This window comes from Oncorhynchus keta, unplaced genomic scaffold (assembly GCF_023373465.1).
Source record: "Oncorhynchus keta strain PuntledgeMale-10-30-2019 unplaced genomic scaffold, Oket_V2 Un_scaffold_938_pilon_pilon, whole genome shotgun sequence".
In the NCBI taxonomy this organism is placed as follows: Eukaryota; Metazoa; Chordata; class Actinopteri; order Salmoniformes; family Salmonidae; genus Oncorhynchus; species Oncorhynchus keta.
Genome location: NW_026291017.1, coordinates 416,538 through 435,786, shown reverse-complemented (window position 1 = coordinate 435,786; position 19,249 = coordinate 416,538). Strand labels below are relative to the sequence as shown.

Sequence of the window (19,249 nt, the reverse complement as noted above, 5' to 3'; positions counted from 1 at the left end):
AGTTACGATTTTGTCCGAACTAATGTGTAACTACGTACATTTTTGGTACTCGATTTAGTTAGGGTTAAGGTTTGGGTAATGGTTAAGGTTAGGGGGAGCGGTGAAAGGGACTATGTGGTTGTAATGTTCCATCGTTTCCAGCGTGATCAGATAGTAACAACTAAGCCGCACCCTTCCTCATTTTATGACGCAGTGATCGTGTGAGTTCACTATGGGGTGCAATAGATACTTCTTTATTCAACTGTCACAGAGTGCACCACAGATAGAAAGAGCCAGATGTCTCACCGGATGTATAAATCTGAAGCGTCCATTTTGAACCTCGACTCACTCCGTTTTGTAGACTTGACCCTTCGCCAAAGCTTCAAACGTTTTTGTTGTTTAGGAATGCAAGGGCGAATTGAGTTATTGCCGCAAACACACAATGCTTGCAAACAAGTGCCAATAGGATCTTGCTAGCTCGTGCCTGGATCTGCCCACCTCGTTGCTTGTTCTGTCCAATATGCTTAATTTGCTCACATTAGAAACGACACCGATGAGATATATTGAGTTAGTTGCCAGTATCTTTGGTATACCACGCAATGCCAGGTACAGTACAGGCCTGTAGGGTGTCTATGGTATCAGGCACATTCAAATAATTAAAAAGAAAACCACTGCTTTATTACTACTAAATTCTAATTGTGACAGTTGTACAATTCTGTTAAAAAGACTTCACTCTCACAACATGTACAGAACTGAGGCCTTCTGTAGCACAGTTGGTAGAGCATGGCGCTTGTAACGCCAGGGTAGTGGGTTCGATTCCCGGGACCACCCATACGTAGAATGTATGCACACATGACTGTAAGTCGCTTTGGATAAAAGCCTCTGCTAAATGGCATATATTATATGCAAATGTTACATACATTCAACACAAAAGGTTTTAGATGCAGGAAATAAACATGTAAAATGATAGGATATTTACATTCCAATTAGACAGCACTGGGTAAAAATTGACTTTACTATTATTGATTATGAGAGGTAAGGCAGTGATCTTGCAATCACATCACACATTTTAAGATTGTCATTGTAAAGTTTGCTAGTACTGCAGTAAACTTGTTCTCACATAGGTTAAGAAAGAACAGAGATATACACAGAGATACACACTGGCAGAGTAGAAGTGTGAGCAGGCTTTAAAGGCACATAGCTTAAGTTTGAGCCAATTGCATTTTACCAACTGCATATTTCTATATAAGCGCAAACTTTAAATTAAGTATTTTTGCAAACTATCGTATTTCATGTAACAACAGGTATGTTTATATGCATTCAATAATATGATTTGTGTTAATACTCTGATTAATATAATAGTTTGTTTATAACATTTACATGCTTTGCGAGAAGAACGATTTCCTCTACAATCCGGTGGACAGGTCATATTCAGGTCATATTCAGGCAACCTGTATACCTCAACATAAACGTTCTATCACATCGATCATATCATTTTTGGGAAGCTTATCTGATTCAGAGTTTGGACATACTATATAATGTTTGCATGTGAAAACTATACATACTTTCAGATTTTCCAAACTCACTTCACCTGTGCCAGAAAAGGAGGTTCACGCTGCTCATGATAGCACATGTGCAGATCAAATACACCACTGGAAGTGAGATTAAGGTGTTTACATGCCATTAATACACCACTGGAAGTGAGATTAAGGTGTTTACATGCCATTAATACACCACTGGAAGTGAGATTAAGGTGTTTACATGCCATTAATACACCACTGGAAGTGAGATTAGGATGTTTACATGCCATTAATACACCACTGGAAGTGAGATTAATGTGTTTACATGCCATTAATACACCACTGGAAGTGAGATTAGGATGTTTACATGCCATTAATACACCACTGGAAGTGAGATTAGGATGTTTACATGCCATTAATACACCACTGGAAGTGAGATTAGGATGTTTACATGCCATTAATACACCACTGGAAGTGAGATTAGGATGTTTACATGCCATTAATACACCACTGGAAGTGAGATTAATGTGTTTACATGCCATTAATACACCACTGGAAGTGAGATTAATGTGTTTACATGCCATTAATACACCACTGGAAGTGAGATTAATGTGTTTACATGCCATTAATACACCACTGGAAGTGAGATTAGGATGTTTACATGCCATTAATACACCACTGGAAGTGAGATTAAGGTGTTTACATGCCATTAATACACCACTGGAAGTGAGATTAGGATGTTTACATGCCATTAATACACCACTGGAAGTGAGATTAATGTGTTTACATGCCATTAATACACCACTGGAAGTGAGATTAATGTGTTTACATGCCATTAATACACCACTGGAAGTGATATTAATGTGTTTACATGCCATTAATACACCACTGGAAGTGAGATTAAGGTGTTTACATGCCATTAATACACCACTGGAAGTGAGATTAGGATGTTTACATGCCATTAATACACCACTGGAAGTGAGATTAGGATGTTTACATGCCATTAATACACCACTGGAAGTGAGATTAGGATGTTTACATGCCATTAATACACCACTGGAAGTGAGATTAATGTGTTTACATGCCATTAATACACCACTGGAAGTGAGATTAATGTGTTTACATGCCATTAATACACCACTGGAAGTGAGATTAATGTGTTTACATGCCATTAATACACCACTGGAAGTGAGATTAGGATGTTTACATGCCATTAATACACCACTGGAAGTGAGATTAAGGTGTTTACATGCCATTAATACACCACTGGAAGTGAGATTAGGATGTTTACATGCCATTAATACACCACTGGAAGTGAGATTAATGTGTTTACATGCCATTAATACACCACTGGAAGTGAGATTAATGTGTTTACATGCCATTAATACACCACTGGAAGTGATATTAATGTGTTTACATGCCATTAATACACCACTGGAAGTGAGATTAAGGTGTTTACATGCCATTAATACACCACTGGAAGTGAGATTAGGATGTTTACATGCCATTAATACACCACTGGAAGTGAGATTAGGATGTTTACATGCCATTAATACACCACTGGAAGTGAGATTAGGATGTTTACATGCCATTAATACACCACTGGAAGTGAGATTAGGATGTTTACATGCCATTAATACACCACTGGAAGTGAGATTAGGATGTTTACATACCATTATAATTAGAAAGATTGCGGCATATGCTTACTTCGCTTTTGACCTTACACCGATTAAGAAAATCAGAGTAAGGTGTTGACATGACTGATGCCAAACTCTGAGTATTAACCCTAATTAGCTAATATTGAATAATTTGTGTGCATGTAAACATACTCAGTGTAGTAGTCATTGGTGTCATAGGTTTGTCTATGATCCTAAGAATTTGTAAGGTTTAGCAATTTACTTTGCAAATGGTTCTTTCCTGTAAAGCATGTACACTTTTTATATATTTATTTATTTAACCCATTTTTCTCCCCAATTTCGTGATATACAATTGGTAATTAGTCTTGTCTCCTCGCTGCAACTCCCGTACGGACTTGGGAGAGGTGAAGGTCGAGAGCCATGCGTCCCCCGAAACACGACCCAACCAACCCGCACTGCTTCTTGACACAATGCCCGCTTAACCCGGAAGCCAGCCACACCAATGTGTTGGAGGAAACACCGTACACCTGGCGACCGTTTCAGCATGCACTGGCCCCGCCCGCCACAGGAGTCGCTAGAGAGCGATGGGACAAGGACATCCCGGCCGGCCAAACCCTCCCCTAACCTAGACGACGCTGGGCCAATTGTACACCGGCCCATGGGTCTCCCGGTCTCGGCCGGCTGCGACAGAGCCTGGACTCAAACCAGGATCTCTAGTGGCACAGCTAGCAACTGCAATGCAGTGCCTTAGAGCACTGCGCAACTCGGGAGGCCCTAAGCATGTAAAACTTGTAATGTACTCAAGGCTTAAAAGGGCTTCTGAAATTAGTCATTTCCACTTTGAAACTTCTGACTTGATTTTCCTGTACAAAAAAAATATATATAGGGGCGGCAGGGTAGCCTAGTGGTTAGAGCGTTGGACTAGTAGCCGGATGGTTGCAAGTTCAAATCCCTGAGCTGACAAGGTACAAATCTGTCGTGCTGCCCCTGAACAGGCAGTTAACCCACTGTTCCTAGGCCGTCATTGAAAATAAGAATTTGTTCTTAACTGACTTGCCTAGTTAAATAAAATAAAAATAAAATAAATATTAACCCCTACAAACTGTATTATAATCCATTTAATTAAAAGTTCCTTTCTGCAGGACTATTTTCCTGCAGTAACAAACTCAGCTTAGCTCAAATTAAGATCCTACATCTGTAACTCAAATTGACCTCTATTTCTCAGATCGGGATGTAACATTCTTTTTGTCATCCAGTGCTCATTGTCTAGATGTTTGTTTCTCTTGATCCACAGTGATCCTCTGGCCCACAGATCCACAGCTAAAACACATCAGTAGGAACAAGAGGTCAACACACTGGTAGAGTTAGCCTAAATTGGTTCACAATTAAGAGAATGAGGTGGATGCAGTATATATTATTTTACAGTCAAACTTACCGTCCTACAGTACTGAATTATTTACTGAACCATCTTTATGATAATTTTCCCTCGCCAAGGCTTCCTCTGCAAAATAACAAACAAAACAGGATAGTTGGAGTGCCCGAAGTCCCATTGCCATCGCTAGATAGAGCTACCACCATATTGCTAACATCTAACTATAATACTGTTTATGCCATTAAGCAAACTCATTTATCCAAAGGGACTTACTGTACAGTCATGCATGCATACATTTTTCATTTGGGTGGCCCAGGAGGTTAAAGTTATATTCCTAACTCCTATTTGGTCCCTTCAGATCAAACATAGAAGTGGAAGATGCTGGGCATCATACCTTCCTTACCCTGCCCCTCTTCAGCTGCTGTTGTGTTAACAGCACAGTAGGAGACACCTGCGAGACATCTAATGATACTTCTGGTACTATTTCTGCATCATGCAGTCTAGAAGTATCTCTATGACTTGCCTGTGGATGCAGAAACTCCATTTGATGTGTCAGTGGCTGAAGAGAGAGAGAGAAGAGAGAAGAGTTTAGCATAATCATACGCAGATCCTGTTTGTTGTGATCAAGTAAAGGAAACACTTACTAGGTCCCACTTCTCTCTGGCTTTTCCAAAATTCTAGTAATGGAAAACAGAGAAGAGATATTCAATTAGGTCAGTATTCTCAGCAGTGACTAATGCAAGTAATACACATGTAACATGTTCATCTCCCTTCCACCGGAGCAAAGGGACATGATCGTGAGGAATCGTGATGGCAGCGAAAACAATTAATGGAATTTAAATGAACATTACTACAAAACAATGAATGGAACTTAAATGAACATTACTACAAAACAATGAATGGAACTTAAATGAACATTACTACAAAACAATGAATGGAACTTAAATGAACATTACTACAAAACAATGAATGGAACTTAAATGAACATTACTACAAAACAATGAATGGAACTTAAATGAACATTACTACAAAACAATTAATGGAATGTAAAATGAACATTACTACAAAACAATGAATGGAACTTAAATGAACATTACTACAAAACAATGAACGGAATGTAAAATTAACAGTACTACAAAACAATGAATGGAATTTAAATGAACATTACTACAAAACAATGAATGGAACTTAAATGAACATTACTACAAAACAATGAATGGAACTTAAATGAACATTACTACAAAACAATGAATGGAAGGTGTTTACATGCCATTAATACACCACTGGAAGTGAGATTAGGATGTTTACATGCCATTAATACACCACTGGAAGTGAGATTAATGTGTTTACATGCCATTAATACACCACTTACTACAAAACAATGAATGGAACTTAAATTAACATTACTACAAAACAATTAATGGAATGTAAAATGAACATTACTACAAAACAATGAATGGAACTTAAATGAACATTACTACAAAACAATGAATGGAACTTAAATGAACATTACTACAAAACAATGAATGGAACTTAAATGAACATTACTACAAAACAATGAATGGAACTTAAATGAACATTACTACAAAACAATGAATGGAACTTAAATGAACATTACTACAAAACAATGAATGGAACTTAAATGAACATTACTACAAAACAATGAATGGAACTTAAATGAACATTACTATAATACGTAATGCATGTTAAACGTAATGCATGTTTCCTACCTCTTTTCCATGGCATTGATTCTGAAAGAAAAAAAGGAAAAAGGGATTAGTTTCATCAAATCACAACTAGTACCCAAGACAGACAGACAGACAGACAGACAGACAGACAGACAGACAGACAGACAGACAGACAGACAGACAGACAACCATCCTACCTTTCTCATAGATCCAAACTCCTGTGGTATAGAAAAATAATACATTTACTTTGACAATCCACCTCATACATGTGTAAGTAAAATGTGCAATAAATATAATTTGTCCTTACCTGTTTTAGCTCTATGACCAAAAATGAACGATAGAATTCCAGCAACAGCAAGAACAAAGACAGAAATACCAATGAATCTGGCCTTGGTCAACCAGCCATCTGCAGTGAGGAAGGAATACATTTAATGTTAACATTTAGTAAAATAGGACACAACTTTCCAGTCCAGATGCTTTTGTTCTATCTTCCCAAATCCCTCAGCTACACTGACTATACCAAACATTAGGAAAACCTTCTTAATATTGAGTACCTCACCTATCAACAATCCCAGATTCATACATATAGTAAGTAGTCTTAGGCTATAACAACATACTGGGCAGTGTAACGACAACTATGAGTGTCCTGTCACCTGGGCCAAATGGGTCTTTATCAAAGACTTCACTGGCCTCGCTCACAGGGTCCTTGAATTGACAGGTGTAGCTGATTTTAGTGTTCACTCTTACGAGAGTCCTCTCACCTGAGCCTAACACCACTGGCCTCGCTCACAGGGTCCTTGAATTGACAGGTGTAGCTGATTTTAGTGTTCACTCTTACGAGAGTCCTCTCACCTGAGCCTAACACCACTGGCCTCGCTCACAGGGTCCTTGAATTGACAGGTGTAGCTGATTTTAGTGTTCACTCTTACGAGAGTCCTCTCACCTGAGCCTAACACCACTGGCTCGCTGACTTCACCTTCCCCAGCAGAGTTCTTCATCTTGCAGAAGTACGTGTAACTGTTGGTTGATTTGTCAGTGTCGCTCTTACTGACATTATTCTGTTTGTCTAAGTCCTCCCACGCCCTCTCTCCCTGTTTCCAGCTGTAGGTGACTGGTTCAGCATCAGTGGTGTTGCCCTCACAGGTCAGAGTGCAGGAGGTTTTGTCTGGGTTACAGGAAGAAGTAATTGTGGGTTTGGGGACTGCTTCTGAAAATAGAGGAGATCAAGACAAAACAATGGTTTTATTGGGGGGCTTGTACTCGCTGTTTCGTGCACGCCAGACACACATGCAAACAGACACACCGCCATGTTTTCGTTACTTGTCAGGACTTTTTGGGGAGTAAAAATTAATTTCCATTCAAAAGCCTTTAATTTCGTCACACCCTTAACCTTAGCCCGAAAACTGAACTAACTCCTAACCCTAATCATAACCCTAGCCCTAATCTTAACCCGAATTAACTCCTAACCCTAATCATAACCCTACCCCTAACCTTAAAGATGCACTCCAGGATCTTAGGCACACTCAAATTCAGAACACATTCGTAACATACAGTATCATACAAAATACAAAAACATTTATTATAATAATAAACAAATAAAAATGGCAAGATGTAACATATCATACGAAATGGATGACGTAGTACCAAAAAAAGGGGAGGACTTTTGCCACGCTTGCACCACATTCAAAACTACTGGTTGAAATTATACAAAAGTTTGAGAGTGCATCTTTAACCGTAACCCCAAACCCTTAAACCTAAAATAGCATTTTTACTTTTTTTGACTTTCCAGAATCTTTCTTGTTTTCCTATCTCGTCAGGACATTCTGGTCAAGTTTAGAGGTCGGCCGATTAATTAGGGCCGATTTCAAGTTTTCATAACAATCGGTAACCAGCCTTTTTGGCCGATTACATTGCAATCTCCGAGGAAACTGCGTGGCAGGCTGACCACCTGTTACGCGAGTGCAACATCAAAAGGACCTTGTGGCAGCAAGGAGTCAAGGTAAGTTGTTAGCTAGCATTAAACTTATCTTATAAAAAAACAATCAATCTTCACATAATCACTAGTTAACTACACATGGTTGATGATATTACTAGGTTAACTAGCTTGTCCTGCGTTGCATATAATCAATGCGGTGCCTGTTAATTCATCATCGAATCACAGCCTACTTCAACGTCGCCAAACGGGTGATGATTTAACAGAAGCACATTCACGACAAAATGTACCTAATCATAAACATCAATGTCTTTCTTAAAATCAATACACAGATGTATATTCTTTAAACCTGCATATTTAGTTAACAGAAATTCATGTTAGCAGGCAATATTAACTATGGAAATTGTGTCACTTCTCTTGCGTTCAGTGCAAGCAGAGTCAGGGTATATGCAGCAGTTTGGGCCGCCTGGTTCGTTGCAAACTGTGAACTAATTTGCCAGAATTGTACATAATTATGACATAACATTGAAGGTTGTGCAATGTAACAGCAATATTTAGACTTAGGGTTGCCACCTGTTCGATAAAATACAGAATGGTTCCATATTTCACTGAAAGAATAAATGTTTTGTTTTCGAAAAGATAGTTTCCGGATTTGACCATATTAATGACCAAAGGCTCGTATTTCTGAGTTTATTATATTATAATTAAGTCTATGATTTGATATTTGATAGAGCAGTCTGAGCGGTGGTAGGCAGCACCAGGCTCGTAAGCATTCATTCAAACAGCACTATACTGCGTTTTGCAAGCAGCTCTTAGCAATGCTTGATCCACAGCGCTGTTTATGACTTCAAGCCTATCAACTCCTGAGATTAGGCTGGCAATACTATAGTGCCTATAAGAACATCCAATAGTCAAAGGTATATGAACTACAAATGGTACAAAGAGAAATAGTCCTATAAAAACAACAACCTAAAACTTCTTAACTGGGAATATTGAATAACTGGGAATATTGAATAACTGGGAATATTGAACCATCAGCTTTCATATGTTCTGATGTTCTGAGCAAGGAACTTAAACGTTATGTTTTTTACATGGCACATATTGCACTTTTACTTTCTTCTCCAACAATGTTTTTGCATTATTTAAACCAAATGTAACATGTTTCATTATTTATTTGAGATTAAATAGATTTAATTTATGTATTATATTAAGTAAAAATAAAAGTGTTCAATGTTCATTCAGTATTGTTGTAATTGTCATTATTACAAATATATATATATATATATATATATATTTTTTTTTTTTTTTTTTTTTTTTTTTTTTTTTTTTAAATCGGCCGATTAATGGGTATCAGCTTTTTTTGGTCCTCCAATAATCGGTATCGGTGTTTGATCGTAGCTAGCTACATAGCTAGCTACATATCCGTCTTTGTATCAAAGATAATTGTGTAGTCTAGAGCGATTTTCTAGGTTAGCTAGCCAGCTATTGTCGTTCTTTTAACGTAACGTAAACAACACTGCTAGCCAGCTAGCCCCCGAATAGCAGCACTGCAGAAACTATTACACTCAACGGAACGACTTGATTAGTGTAGTGTCAACAACGCAGCTACTGCCAGCTAGCCTACTTCAGCAGTACTGTATCATTTTAATCATTTTAGTCAATAAGATTCTTGCTACGTAAGCTTAACTTTCTGAACATTCGAGACGTGTAGTCCACTTGTCATTCCAATCTCCTTTGCATTAGCGTAGCCTCTTCTGTAGCCTGTCAACTATGTGTCTGTCTATCCCTGTTCTCTCCTCTCTGCACAGACCATACAAACGCTCCACACCGCGTGGCCGCGGACACCCTAATCTGGTGGTCCCAGCGCGCACGACCCACGTGGAGTTCCAGGTCTCCGGTAGCCTCTGGAACTGCCGATCTGCGGCCAACAAGGCAGAGTTCATCTCAGCCTATGCCTCCCTCCAGTCCCTCGACTTCTTGGCACTGACGGAAACATGGATCACCACAGACAACACTGCTACTCCTACTGCTCTCTCTTCGTCCGCCCACGTGTTCTCGCACACCCCGAGAGCTTCTGGTCAGCGGGGTGGTGGCACCGGGATCCTCATCTCTCCCAAGTGGTCATTCTCTCTTTCTCCCCTCACCCATCTGTCTATCGCCTCCTTTGAATTCCATGCTGTCACAGTTACCAGCCCTTTCAAGCTTAACATCCTTATCATTTATCGCCCTCCAGGTTCCTCGGAGAGTTCATCAATGAGCTTGATACCTTGATAAGCTCCTTTCCTGAGGACGGCTCACCTCTCACAGTGCTGGGCGACTTTAACCTCCCCACGTCTACCTTTGACTCATTCCTCTCTGCCTCCTTCTTTCCACTCCTCTCCTCTTTTGACCTCACCCTCTCACCCCCCTACTCACAAGGCAGGCAATACGCTCGACCTCATCTTTACTAGATGCTGTTCTTCCACTAACCTCATTGCAACTCCTCCAAGTCTCCGACCACTACCTTGTATCCTTTTCCCTCTCGCTCTCATCTAACACCTCCCACACTGCCCCTACTCGGATGGTATCGCGCCGTCCCAACCTTCGCTCTCTCTCCCCCGCTACTCTCTCCTCTTCCATCCTATCATCTCTTCCCTCTGCTCATACCTTCTCCAACCTATCTCCTGATTCTGCCTCCTCAACCCTCCTCTCCTCCCTTTCTGCATCCTTTGACTCTCTATGTCCCCTATCCTCCAGGCCGGCGCGGTCCTCCCCCCCGCCCCGTGGCTCGACGACTCATTGCGAGCTCACAGAACAGGGCTCCGGGCAGCTGAGCGGAAATGGAGGAAAACTCGCCTCCCTGCGGACCTGGCATCCTTTCACTCCCTCCTCTCTACATTTTCCTCCTCTGTCTCTGCTGCTAAAGCCATTTTCTACCACTCTAAATTCCAAGCATCTGCCTCTAACCCTAGGAAGCTCTTTGCCACCTTCTCCTCACTCCTGAATCCTCCCCCCCCTCCCTCTCTGCAGATGACTTCGTCAACCATTTTGAAAAGAAGGTCGACGACATCCGATCCTCGTTTGCTAAGTCAAACGGCACCGCTGGTTCTGCTCACACTGCCCTACCCTGTGCTCTGACCTCTTTCTCCCCTCTCTCTCCAGATGAAATCTCGCGTCTTGTGACGGCCGGCCGCCCAACAACCTGCCCGCTCGACCCTATCCCCTCCTCTCTTCTCCAGACCATTTCCGGAGACCTTCTCCCTTACCTCACCTCGCTCATCAACTCATCCCTGACCGCTGGCTACGTCCCTTCCGTCCTCAAGAGAGCGAGAGTTGCACCCCTTCTGAAAAAACCTACACTCAATCCCTCCGATGTCAACAACTACAGACCAGTATCCCTTCTTTCTTTTCTCTCCAAAACTCTTGAACGTGCCGTCCTTGGCCAGCTCTCCCGCTATCTCTCTCTGAATGACCTTCTTGATCCAAATCAGTCAGGTTTCAAGACTAGTCATTCAACTGAGACTGCTCTTCTCTGTATCACGGAGGCGCTCCGCACCGCTAAAGCTAACTCTCTCTCCTCTGCTCTCATCCTTCTAGACCTATCGGCTGCCTTCGATACTGTGAACCATCAGATCCTCCTCTCCACCCTCTCCGAGTTGGGCATCTCCGGCGCGGCCCACGCTTGGATTGCGTCCTACCTGACAGGTCGCTCCTACCAGGTGGCGTGGCGAGAATCTGTCTCCTCACCACGCGCTCTCACCACTGGTGTCCCCCAGGGCTCTGTTCTAGGCCCTCTCCTATTCTCGCTATACACCAAGTCACTTGGCTCTGTCATAACCTCACATGGTCTCTCCTATCATTGCTATGCAGACGACACACAATTAATCAACCTTCCCAAGTTCTCTCACGTCACCCCGCTCCTCCGCTCTCTCCACTGGCTTCCAGTTGAAGCTCGCATCTGCTACAAGACCATGGTGCTTGCCTACGGAGCTGTGAGGGGAACGGCACCTCAGTACCTCCAGGCTCTGATCAGGCCCTACACCCAAACAAGGGCACTGCGTTCATCCACCTCTGGCCTGCTCGCCTCCCTACCACTGAGGAAGTACAGTTCCCGCTCAGCCCAGTCAAAACTGTTCGCTGCTCTGGCCCCCCAATGGTGGAACAAACTCCCTCACGACGCCAGGACAGCGGAGTCAATCACCACCTTCCGGAGACACCTGAAACCTCACCTCTTTAAGGAATACCTAGGATAGGATAAGTAATCCTTCTCACCCCCCCCCCCCTTTAAGATTTAGATGCACTATTGTAAAGTGACTATTCTACTGGATGTCATAAGGTGAATGCACCAATTTGTAAGTCGCTCTGGATAAGAGCGTCTGCTAAATGACTTAAATGTAATGTAATGAAAAATAATAATCGGTCGACTTCTACTCAAGGTAAGAAAACAAGTCCACATACAGAAACACTTACTGAGAACAGATAATGTATATGTCTTGTTAAGCAGTTTGCTGTTGAATTCCACAGAATAAACTCCACTGTCTGTTTTCTTCAATCCACTGATTCTCAGCTCTCCAGTAGTCTGGTCCAGGGTTGTACGCTCTTTGAAGGCACCATAGATGTCCAGACCACCAAAATCCTTGTCCCACTCTGCCAGCTTGTTCTTCCCATGCTTCCACAGGATGCTTGTGATGGCGTCAGTCACTGTGGACTTGTCAGGCGTCAACACGAGCTCACCTCCCACTTTTCTGTAGAGCTGTTCACCTGGAAAACCAGACAATATGGCATACTTGTAACAGAATACCAAGGAAATGAACCAAGGAGATGTAGCCTATCCAAGTTAGGAGTATGATAGCCTATATCTATCTACACATGTATACACAAGGCCTGCAGATTATTGTGGCCTTCCCATCCCATTGCATGAACATATTCCAACCACATTGTTCTGTTTTCTGCCATATATTTATAAATGAGAAAGAAGTTATACCTCATGAATAAACCCCTAGAGTCTATTGACGCACTGGTGCATCAATCTAAGTAACATAATAGAAATGAAAAAAAAATATGTCTGTTTAAGCTAGAGATATCTGTATGTGTCATACTTGAGTTAAAGTAAAGACACATTAACAGAAAATGACAGGCAAAAGGGAAAGTCACCCAGTAAAACACTATTTGAGTAAAAGTCTAAATGTAATTGGTTTGAAATATACTTAAGTATCAAAAGTAAAAATGATTTCAAATTCCTTATATTAAGCAAACCAGACGGCATTTTTTTTTTTAGATGCATGGATAGCCAGGGGCACACTCCAACACTCCAACACACTTACAAATGAAGCATTTGTGTTTAGTGAGTCAGCCAGATCAGAGGCAGTAGGGATAAGTGTGTGAATTGCACCATCTTCTCCTCCTGCTAAGCATTCTAAATGTAATGAGTACTTTTGGGTGTCATGGAAAATGTACAATATTTTCTTTAAGAATGTACTGAAGTAAAAGTTGTCAAAAGTATAAATAGTAAAGTAAAGTACAGATACCAAAAAAATAGTACTTTGGTTAGGCCTCTATGTAACCAGCTCACACTAAGTCTATCTGTCCCACCGGGCACACTGGTTGAATCAAAGTTGTTTCGACAGAACCAACGTGGAATAGACGTTGAAATGACGTATGTGTTCAGTGGATGTAGCCTACAGTAAAAGGTGCGGTCGTTTTTCTTATCGATAGGCCTAAAAACGCGCATTTATTACCACTTTCATGCGATTATGCTGGTGGTAGGTTAGACTACTACACATTGTAAAAGCTTCAGTTCACTCCGACGGTCTCCATTTTTTAGGCTTGTGTAGCACATCCGTTGTTTTGGGTGTGGTTTGCTATTCTTGACCTTGTTTTTAAGAAGCACACAACAGCCTAAATGACTAACAAACTACAATTTGCGAATGGCTTCCCACCCATATCTGCTATCGAAAACCATGGATAATCCATACGCAACAAAACCTACCTGAAACTGTGCAGAGTATTGCTTCCGCAAGAAAGACAGTCAGAAGTGAGATCGACATTTTCTTTGAAATCTCGTTGACAATTCGTCCGATCTATTAACACTGCTATTGAAGTAGCCTGGGTTACATTACGTGTTTCCCTTTCTGAGAAAGCCCCCTTTTCGTAGCCTATGAGGTGAAAGTCAACTTCCTACTAGAGAACTTCTTGATAATTAAATTGCACTGTCGTGTGGCTAAGCATTTGTTGGCTAATGGCTACAATTTTCAACTATATAATTTTAAATAGTTACAATTTAGATTGTTAAAATGTAACCTAGATTACGGGCTACGTACATTTCTTAATTGTTACAATGTAGCCCCTAGAGAGAATATCCACCCTTCTCTCGAATAGTCTCTTCCTAGTAGTGTATTACTATTTGGCGCCTCCTACGGGATGGCAATGGCATGGCATTGTATATTTCTTTCAACAATCAGGTAAGAAAAAAATTCGACCTTATCACTTTCAGAGGTCATTATAATAAAATACAATATAGAACTCAAGTCCTTCACTGAAACAATCAAAATATCAAACACCTCAAATTAACAAAGTTTTGGCAGATAGATTCAAGTGCATTTGCTTTGCAGCAATATTATGAAGTGTGAATATTTCTGCCACCCACACAGGAAAACGGTTCCAAATAAATGACATTATAACGTGCTCCTCCAGCCATGTTATCTACATGATAAAATGTCCATGTGGGCTGTGCTATGTAGGTAAAACCTCTCGTTCTCTCAAACAGAGAATTAGTGAACATAAAAGTTCAATCAGGAGAAACAACAGGGATTATCCAGTCTCATTACATTTTAATGACCAAAAACAGGACATTTCTACCTTTAGATTTTGTGGCATAGAGAAAGTCAAGATATCAGACAGGGGAGTAACATAATATGTTTTTGGATTTTCCCTCCAGACATTATTCCTAAAAGGTCTGAATGATGAGATTCCAATGCATGGTACTTGAATATGAACATGAACTAATGCCACCACTTCAACCTACTCTTGCATTTTTTTCTTGCACTGTATGTACACAAGGAAAACTTACTTTATAGGTTGATTTCCTCATTGTGGTTTTACATAAGTGTTTAATACATTTTATGTACACACTTTATTAGAATACTTATGAAATGAACATTGTTATAGTTGGTATCACGTTTATTTTCCCTCGACTCCGACCTCATTCGCTGCATTGAAAGGATGTGGGTGGAGCAATGTCGACATAAGGGAGCAAATGAAAAACACTCCTAAAAGCTCTGATGAAGACCTCGAGGCCGATACGTTAAGCTTAATAAAATGCAGCGATACTACCAAGAGCAGTGTGCGGGTTTCTTCTTTTCTCTCTCATGTTATTCAGTTGGTACCATGCACCTGCTACAAAGATAGCTAAGATGTGCCTTTTGAATGGAGGTCATAATAACAGAATCCAATATGGAACTCAACTCCTTTATAGAAAATATATAAATATTACATCACAGATTAATGTTCAGATATATTTGAGAAAAAAGTCCAAAAATTCAGGTGACAAAATTCTATTGTGAAAACAGATATGCTTAGATATATACCAGATGGTAATTTAAAGGAATTTGACAAAGACTATTTTAATATTAAGGTATTAAAACAAATACACATGCACCACTGTTGTTAGTAATAAAATATCTTACTGCAGAGCTCTCTGTTAGTAATAAAATATCTTACTGCAGAGCTCTCTCTTAGTAATAAAATATCTCAGTACTGCAGAGCTCTCTCTTAGTAATAAAACATCTCGGTACTGCAGAGCTCTCTCTTAGTAATAAAACATCTCAGTACTGCAGAGCTCTCTCTTAGTAATACAACATCTCAGTACTGCAGAGCTCTCTCCCTCTTTACAAGGCAGATGAGAATGAGCTCTACCTCTCAGGCCTGGTTCCTCTCAACCAATACTCTCTCCCTACAGTATACCTTGCCTGGGGGGGGTTGTTTCCATCTAGGTGTTTATGTAGGTCTATGGTTGCCTAGATTGGTTCTCAAGTAGAGGCAGGTGTTTATTGTTGACTCTGATTGGGAACCATATTTAGGCAGCCATCTTCTTTGGATATTTCGTGGGTTATTTTCTATGTTATGTTGCACGTTAGCACATTGTTTATAAAGCGGTCACTTTTGTTTAAGTGTTCTTCATTAAATAAGGAAGAATGTATTCTAACCACGCTGCGCTTTGGTCCACTCCATACGACGACCGTAACATGGACAAAACAGATGAAAATGAGTTTCAAGTCAAATTGAATGTCCATTATTCTCATGGGGAATTCTTGTCACATTTTCGTAGACTAAAATTAAAGTAATTTGTAATAGTTCTCGTCAAAACCGTACAACCCCACAACGCAGTCTACATTACCACAGTTGGTTAAGAAAGTGGATAACTGCAAAAGTGCAGAAGCTACTATGGCCATGGCCATTGCGGAGCATTGTTAGATGCTAGCATGCCACCATTTAGGTATGGCTTGCAAAGCTGCCTTTTCAGATTCTGTGGCAGCAACAAACTACCAAATGCACCGCACCAAGTGCACAGAAATTATTAGGGGAGTACTGGCTCCTTGTTTTCTCAAAAGGGTATCATCAGATGTGGGGGATGAGAAGTTCAGTCTCCTTTTGGATGAGTCTACTGATGTCAGTGTCTCGAAATACCTGGGTGTGGTGATTCGGTATTTCAGTGCTAAAAAAAATAACCGTTGTGACCACATTTCTCAGGCTGGTTGAATTGGAGGGGGGTGATGCCAGATCAATAGTAAAGGCGGTAGTTGAGTTTCTTGAGATGTGTAACCTTAAAAAAGAGAATCTTCAGGGTATTGGCACTGATAATGTGTTTGTGATGACTGAGGTGCACAACAGGGTGCACAAGATTTTAAAGGAAAAATGTGCATTGCCCAATTCGATACTCATCCGCTGTGTGTGCCAGTCTTTACAATTGTCTGTCAGTGCAGCATCCAAAGAAACCATCCCTAGGAGTGTTGAGTACTTAATCAGGGAAACCTACAACTGGTTTTCCATTTCCCCAAAACGGCGCAAGGCGTACAAAGCAGTGTATGTTACCATTAATTGTGGCCAGAAACCCCTGCAGATCACCAAAATGTGTGCCACACGTTGGCTATCAATTGAGCCTGTGGTAACTCGTATATTGAGCCAGTGGGAAGAACTGAAACTCCACTTTGAGGTGACCAAGGCCAGTGAGCATTGCTACATGGTGGATGTGCTCCACGCCACTTACATGGACAAGACCAACTATGTCTACCTGACATTCTTCATTCTTGAAATCAATCCTGTCTGACATACAAGTTGCAGTGAAGTCATTTGAGGGAGATCAAACAAATCCTTCTGTGGTCCTTCTGTAGCTCAGTTGGTAGAGCATGGCGCTTGTAACGCCAGGGTAGTGGGTTCGATTCCCGGGACCACCCATACGTAGAATGTATGCACACATGACTGTAAGTCGCTTTGGATAAAAGCGTCTGCTAAATGGCATATATTATTATTATCCTGTCAAGCTTTTGGGCAATCTGGTACACCTCTTAACATCAATTTGGAGCAGAGTAGTCGACCCTATGGCAAAAATGGATGTCCTGAAGGATGCCATTGATGGACATCTCAGTCCATTACCATACCTTGGGTACCTTTTAGAGAGCACGGTGTACCAACTCAGTCTTGCGCCAGAGGACAAAAAGGTAATTCGGAGACAGTGCATCAACTACATTGTTGCATTAAGCAAGGAGCTGCAAGCAAGGCTCCCAGACAACCTAGAAGCCTTGTGAAACATGGCCTTGTTCAGTGTTAAGGAAACACTAAAGCACAATAAAGGCAACACTGAAATGATTAAAGTAGCTGAGCTACTGGGATACCAGCCCCAAACAAGATAAAATTGTTTCCCAATGGGGAAACATCTATCTGTTTAGGTGGGACTTTAGGTGGGAAAATACAGTCGAGTTTTGGAGTGAAGTCAATAACTACACGGATTCTTCCGGGTCAAATCCATTTGAAGAACTGTGCAAAGCTGCACTCTCTGCTCTCTCCACACTCAAATGCGGAGGTTGAACGGCTGTTCAGCCAAATGAGTGTGGTCAAGTCAAAGTCTGGAGGAAACCATTGAGCAGCTAGCCAGCCAAGCAGCACAACAACCTGGAGAGAGATGCCTAGTGCCTAGTGCAGACATCATTATTTGAGATAAGTTGCTTATTCAATAAGATAGCATATATACCTTGTTATTAGCTTGTACCTATAATTGTTGATCAGTTAGGTAGCATGTTAACTAACTACCAATACACTGCTTAAAACTATCATTGTTAAGAATGTGGAGGTTTACTAGTTAAAAAGAAAATAAATCAAATGTAATTGTTCAATAATGTGTAATTATTCAATAATCCAATGTGTTGTGTTTAAAAATAAAAACATGTGATCATATAACATGTGTTGTTTATATTACTTTTACAAATAAAAATATATGACAATAAACAAACAAATCTAAACTAACAAATGTAAAATCATATTTTTCGCAGAGAGGGCCAGTCAATATGAGTAACGTTATTGTGTATTCTAAGTAATGACGCAGTGTTACGTTATTATGGGGGTGGCAGGGTAGCCTAGTGGTTAGAGCGTTGGACTAGTAACCGGAAGGTTGCAAGTTCAAACCCCCGAGCCGATAAGGTACAAATCTGACGTTCTGCCCCTGAACAGGCAGTTAACCCACTGTTCCTAGGCAGTTATTGAAAATAAGAATTTGTTCTTAAATGACTTGCCTGGTTAAATAAAGGTAAAATGTTTAAATTACGTCATCACGCAATGACATCACAACGTCATTTAGCAACCAATCGACCTGCCTCTAGCAACTTCTCCTGAAAATTAGTTGGCAACACTGGAAACACCAGATCATCGACAACAGCTTGAGGACCACCATTCGCGAAGTCGCTGATGATTTTTAAAATTAAAATTGCCTGGCGGTCAACTTTAGCCCATTTTAGCAGTGAATGTAACAAATTAAAGGCCTATTATTATTATTATAAATAATTATCATTGTGAAAAGTAACGTACAAATTGCTTATAATAACAGTTAATGCTCCTTATCTTCTCCCTTACGGTCCTCAACATTGGTTTAG

At 40.7% G+C, this 19,249-nt stretch overlaps 1 protein-coding gene across 2 annotated transcripts; it reads right to left on the bottom strand.

Annotated features, from left to right (window-relative positions):
• Window positions 1–212: 212 nt before the first annotated feature.
• On the bottom strand, window positions 213–14,499 carry LOC127929654 (uncharacterized). 2 transcript variants are annotated; one of them, XM_052517686.1, is made up of 10 exons: window positions 14,098–14,499; window positions 12,579–12,869; window positions 7,140–7,403; window positions 6,504–6,602; window positions 6,394–6,414; window positions 6,239–6,259; window positions 5,153–5,185; window positions 5,032–5,067; window positions 4,572–4,637; window positions 213–4,456 (listed from the first exon to the last, which is right to left on the bottom strand). In XM_052517686.1, the coding sequence occupies exons 1-9, from the start codon at window positions 14,153–14,155 to the stop codon at window positions 4,576–4,578; spliced, it is 885 nt and encodes a 294-aa protein (XP_052373646.1). In that variant the 5' UTR covers window positions 14,156–14,499; the 3' UTR covers window positions 213–4,456; window positions 4,572–4,575. The 2 variants fall into 2 exon arrangements, with proteins under 2 accessions (XP_052373646.1, XP_052373645.1); XM_052517685.1 differs by lacking the exons at window positions 5,032–5,067; window positions 5,153–5,185; window positions 6,239–6,259; ... (3 more) ...; window positions 12,579–12,869; window positions 14,098–14,499 and adding an exon at window positions 4,903–4,975.
• Between the last annotated feature and the right edge of the window lie 4,750 nt (window positions 14,500–19,249).

Excerpts from the sequence above, each read along its gene's own strand:
- LOC127929654 (XM_052517685.1), bottom strand. The coding sequence starts at position 3,175 with ATGGTATGTAAACATCCTAATCTCACTTCCAGTGGTGTATTAATGGCA.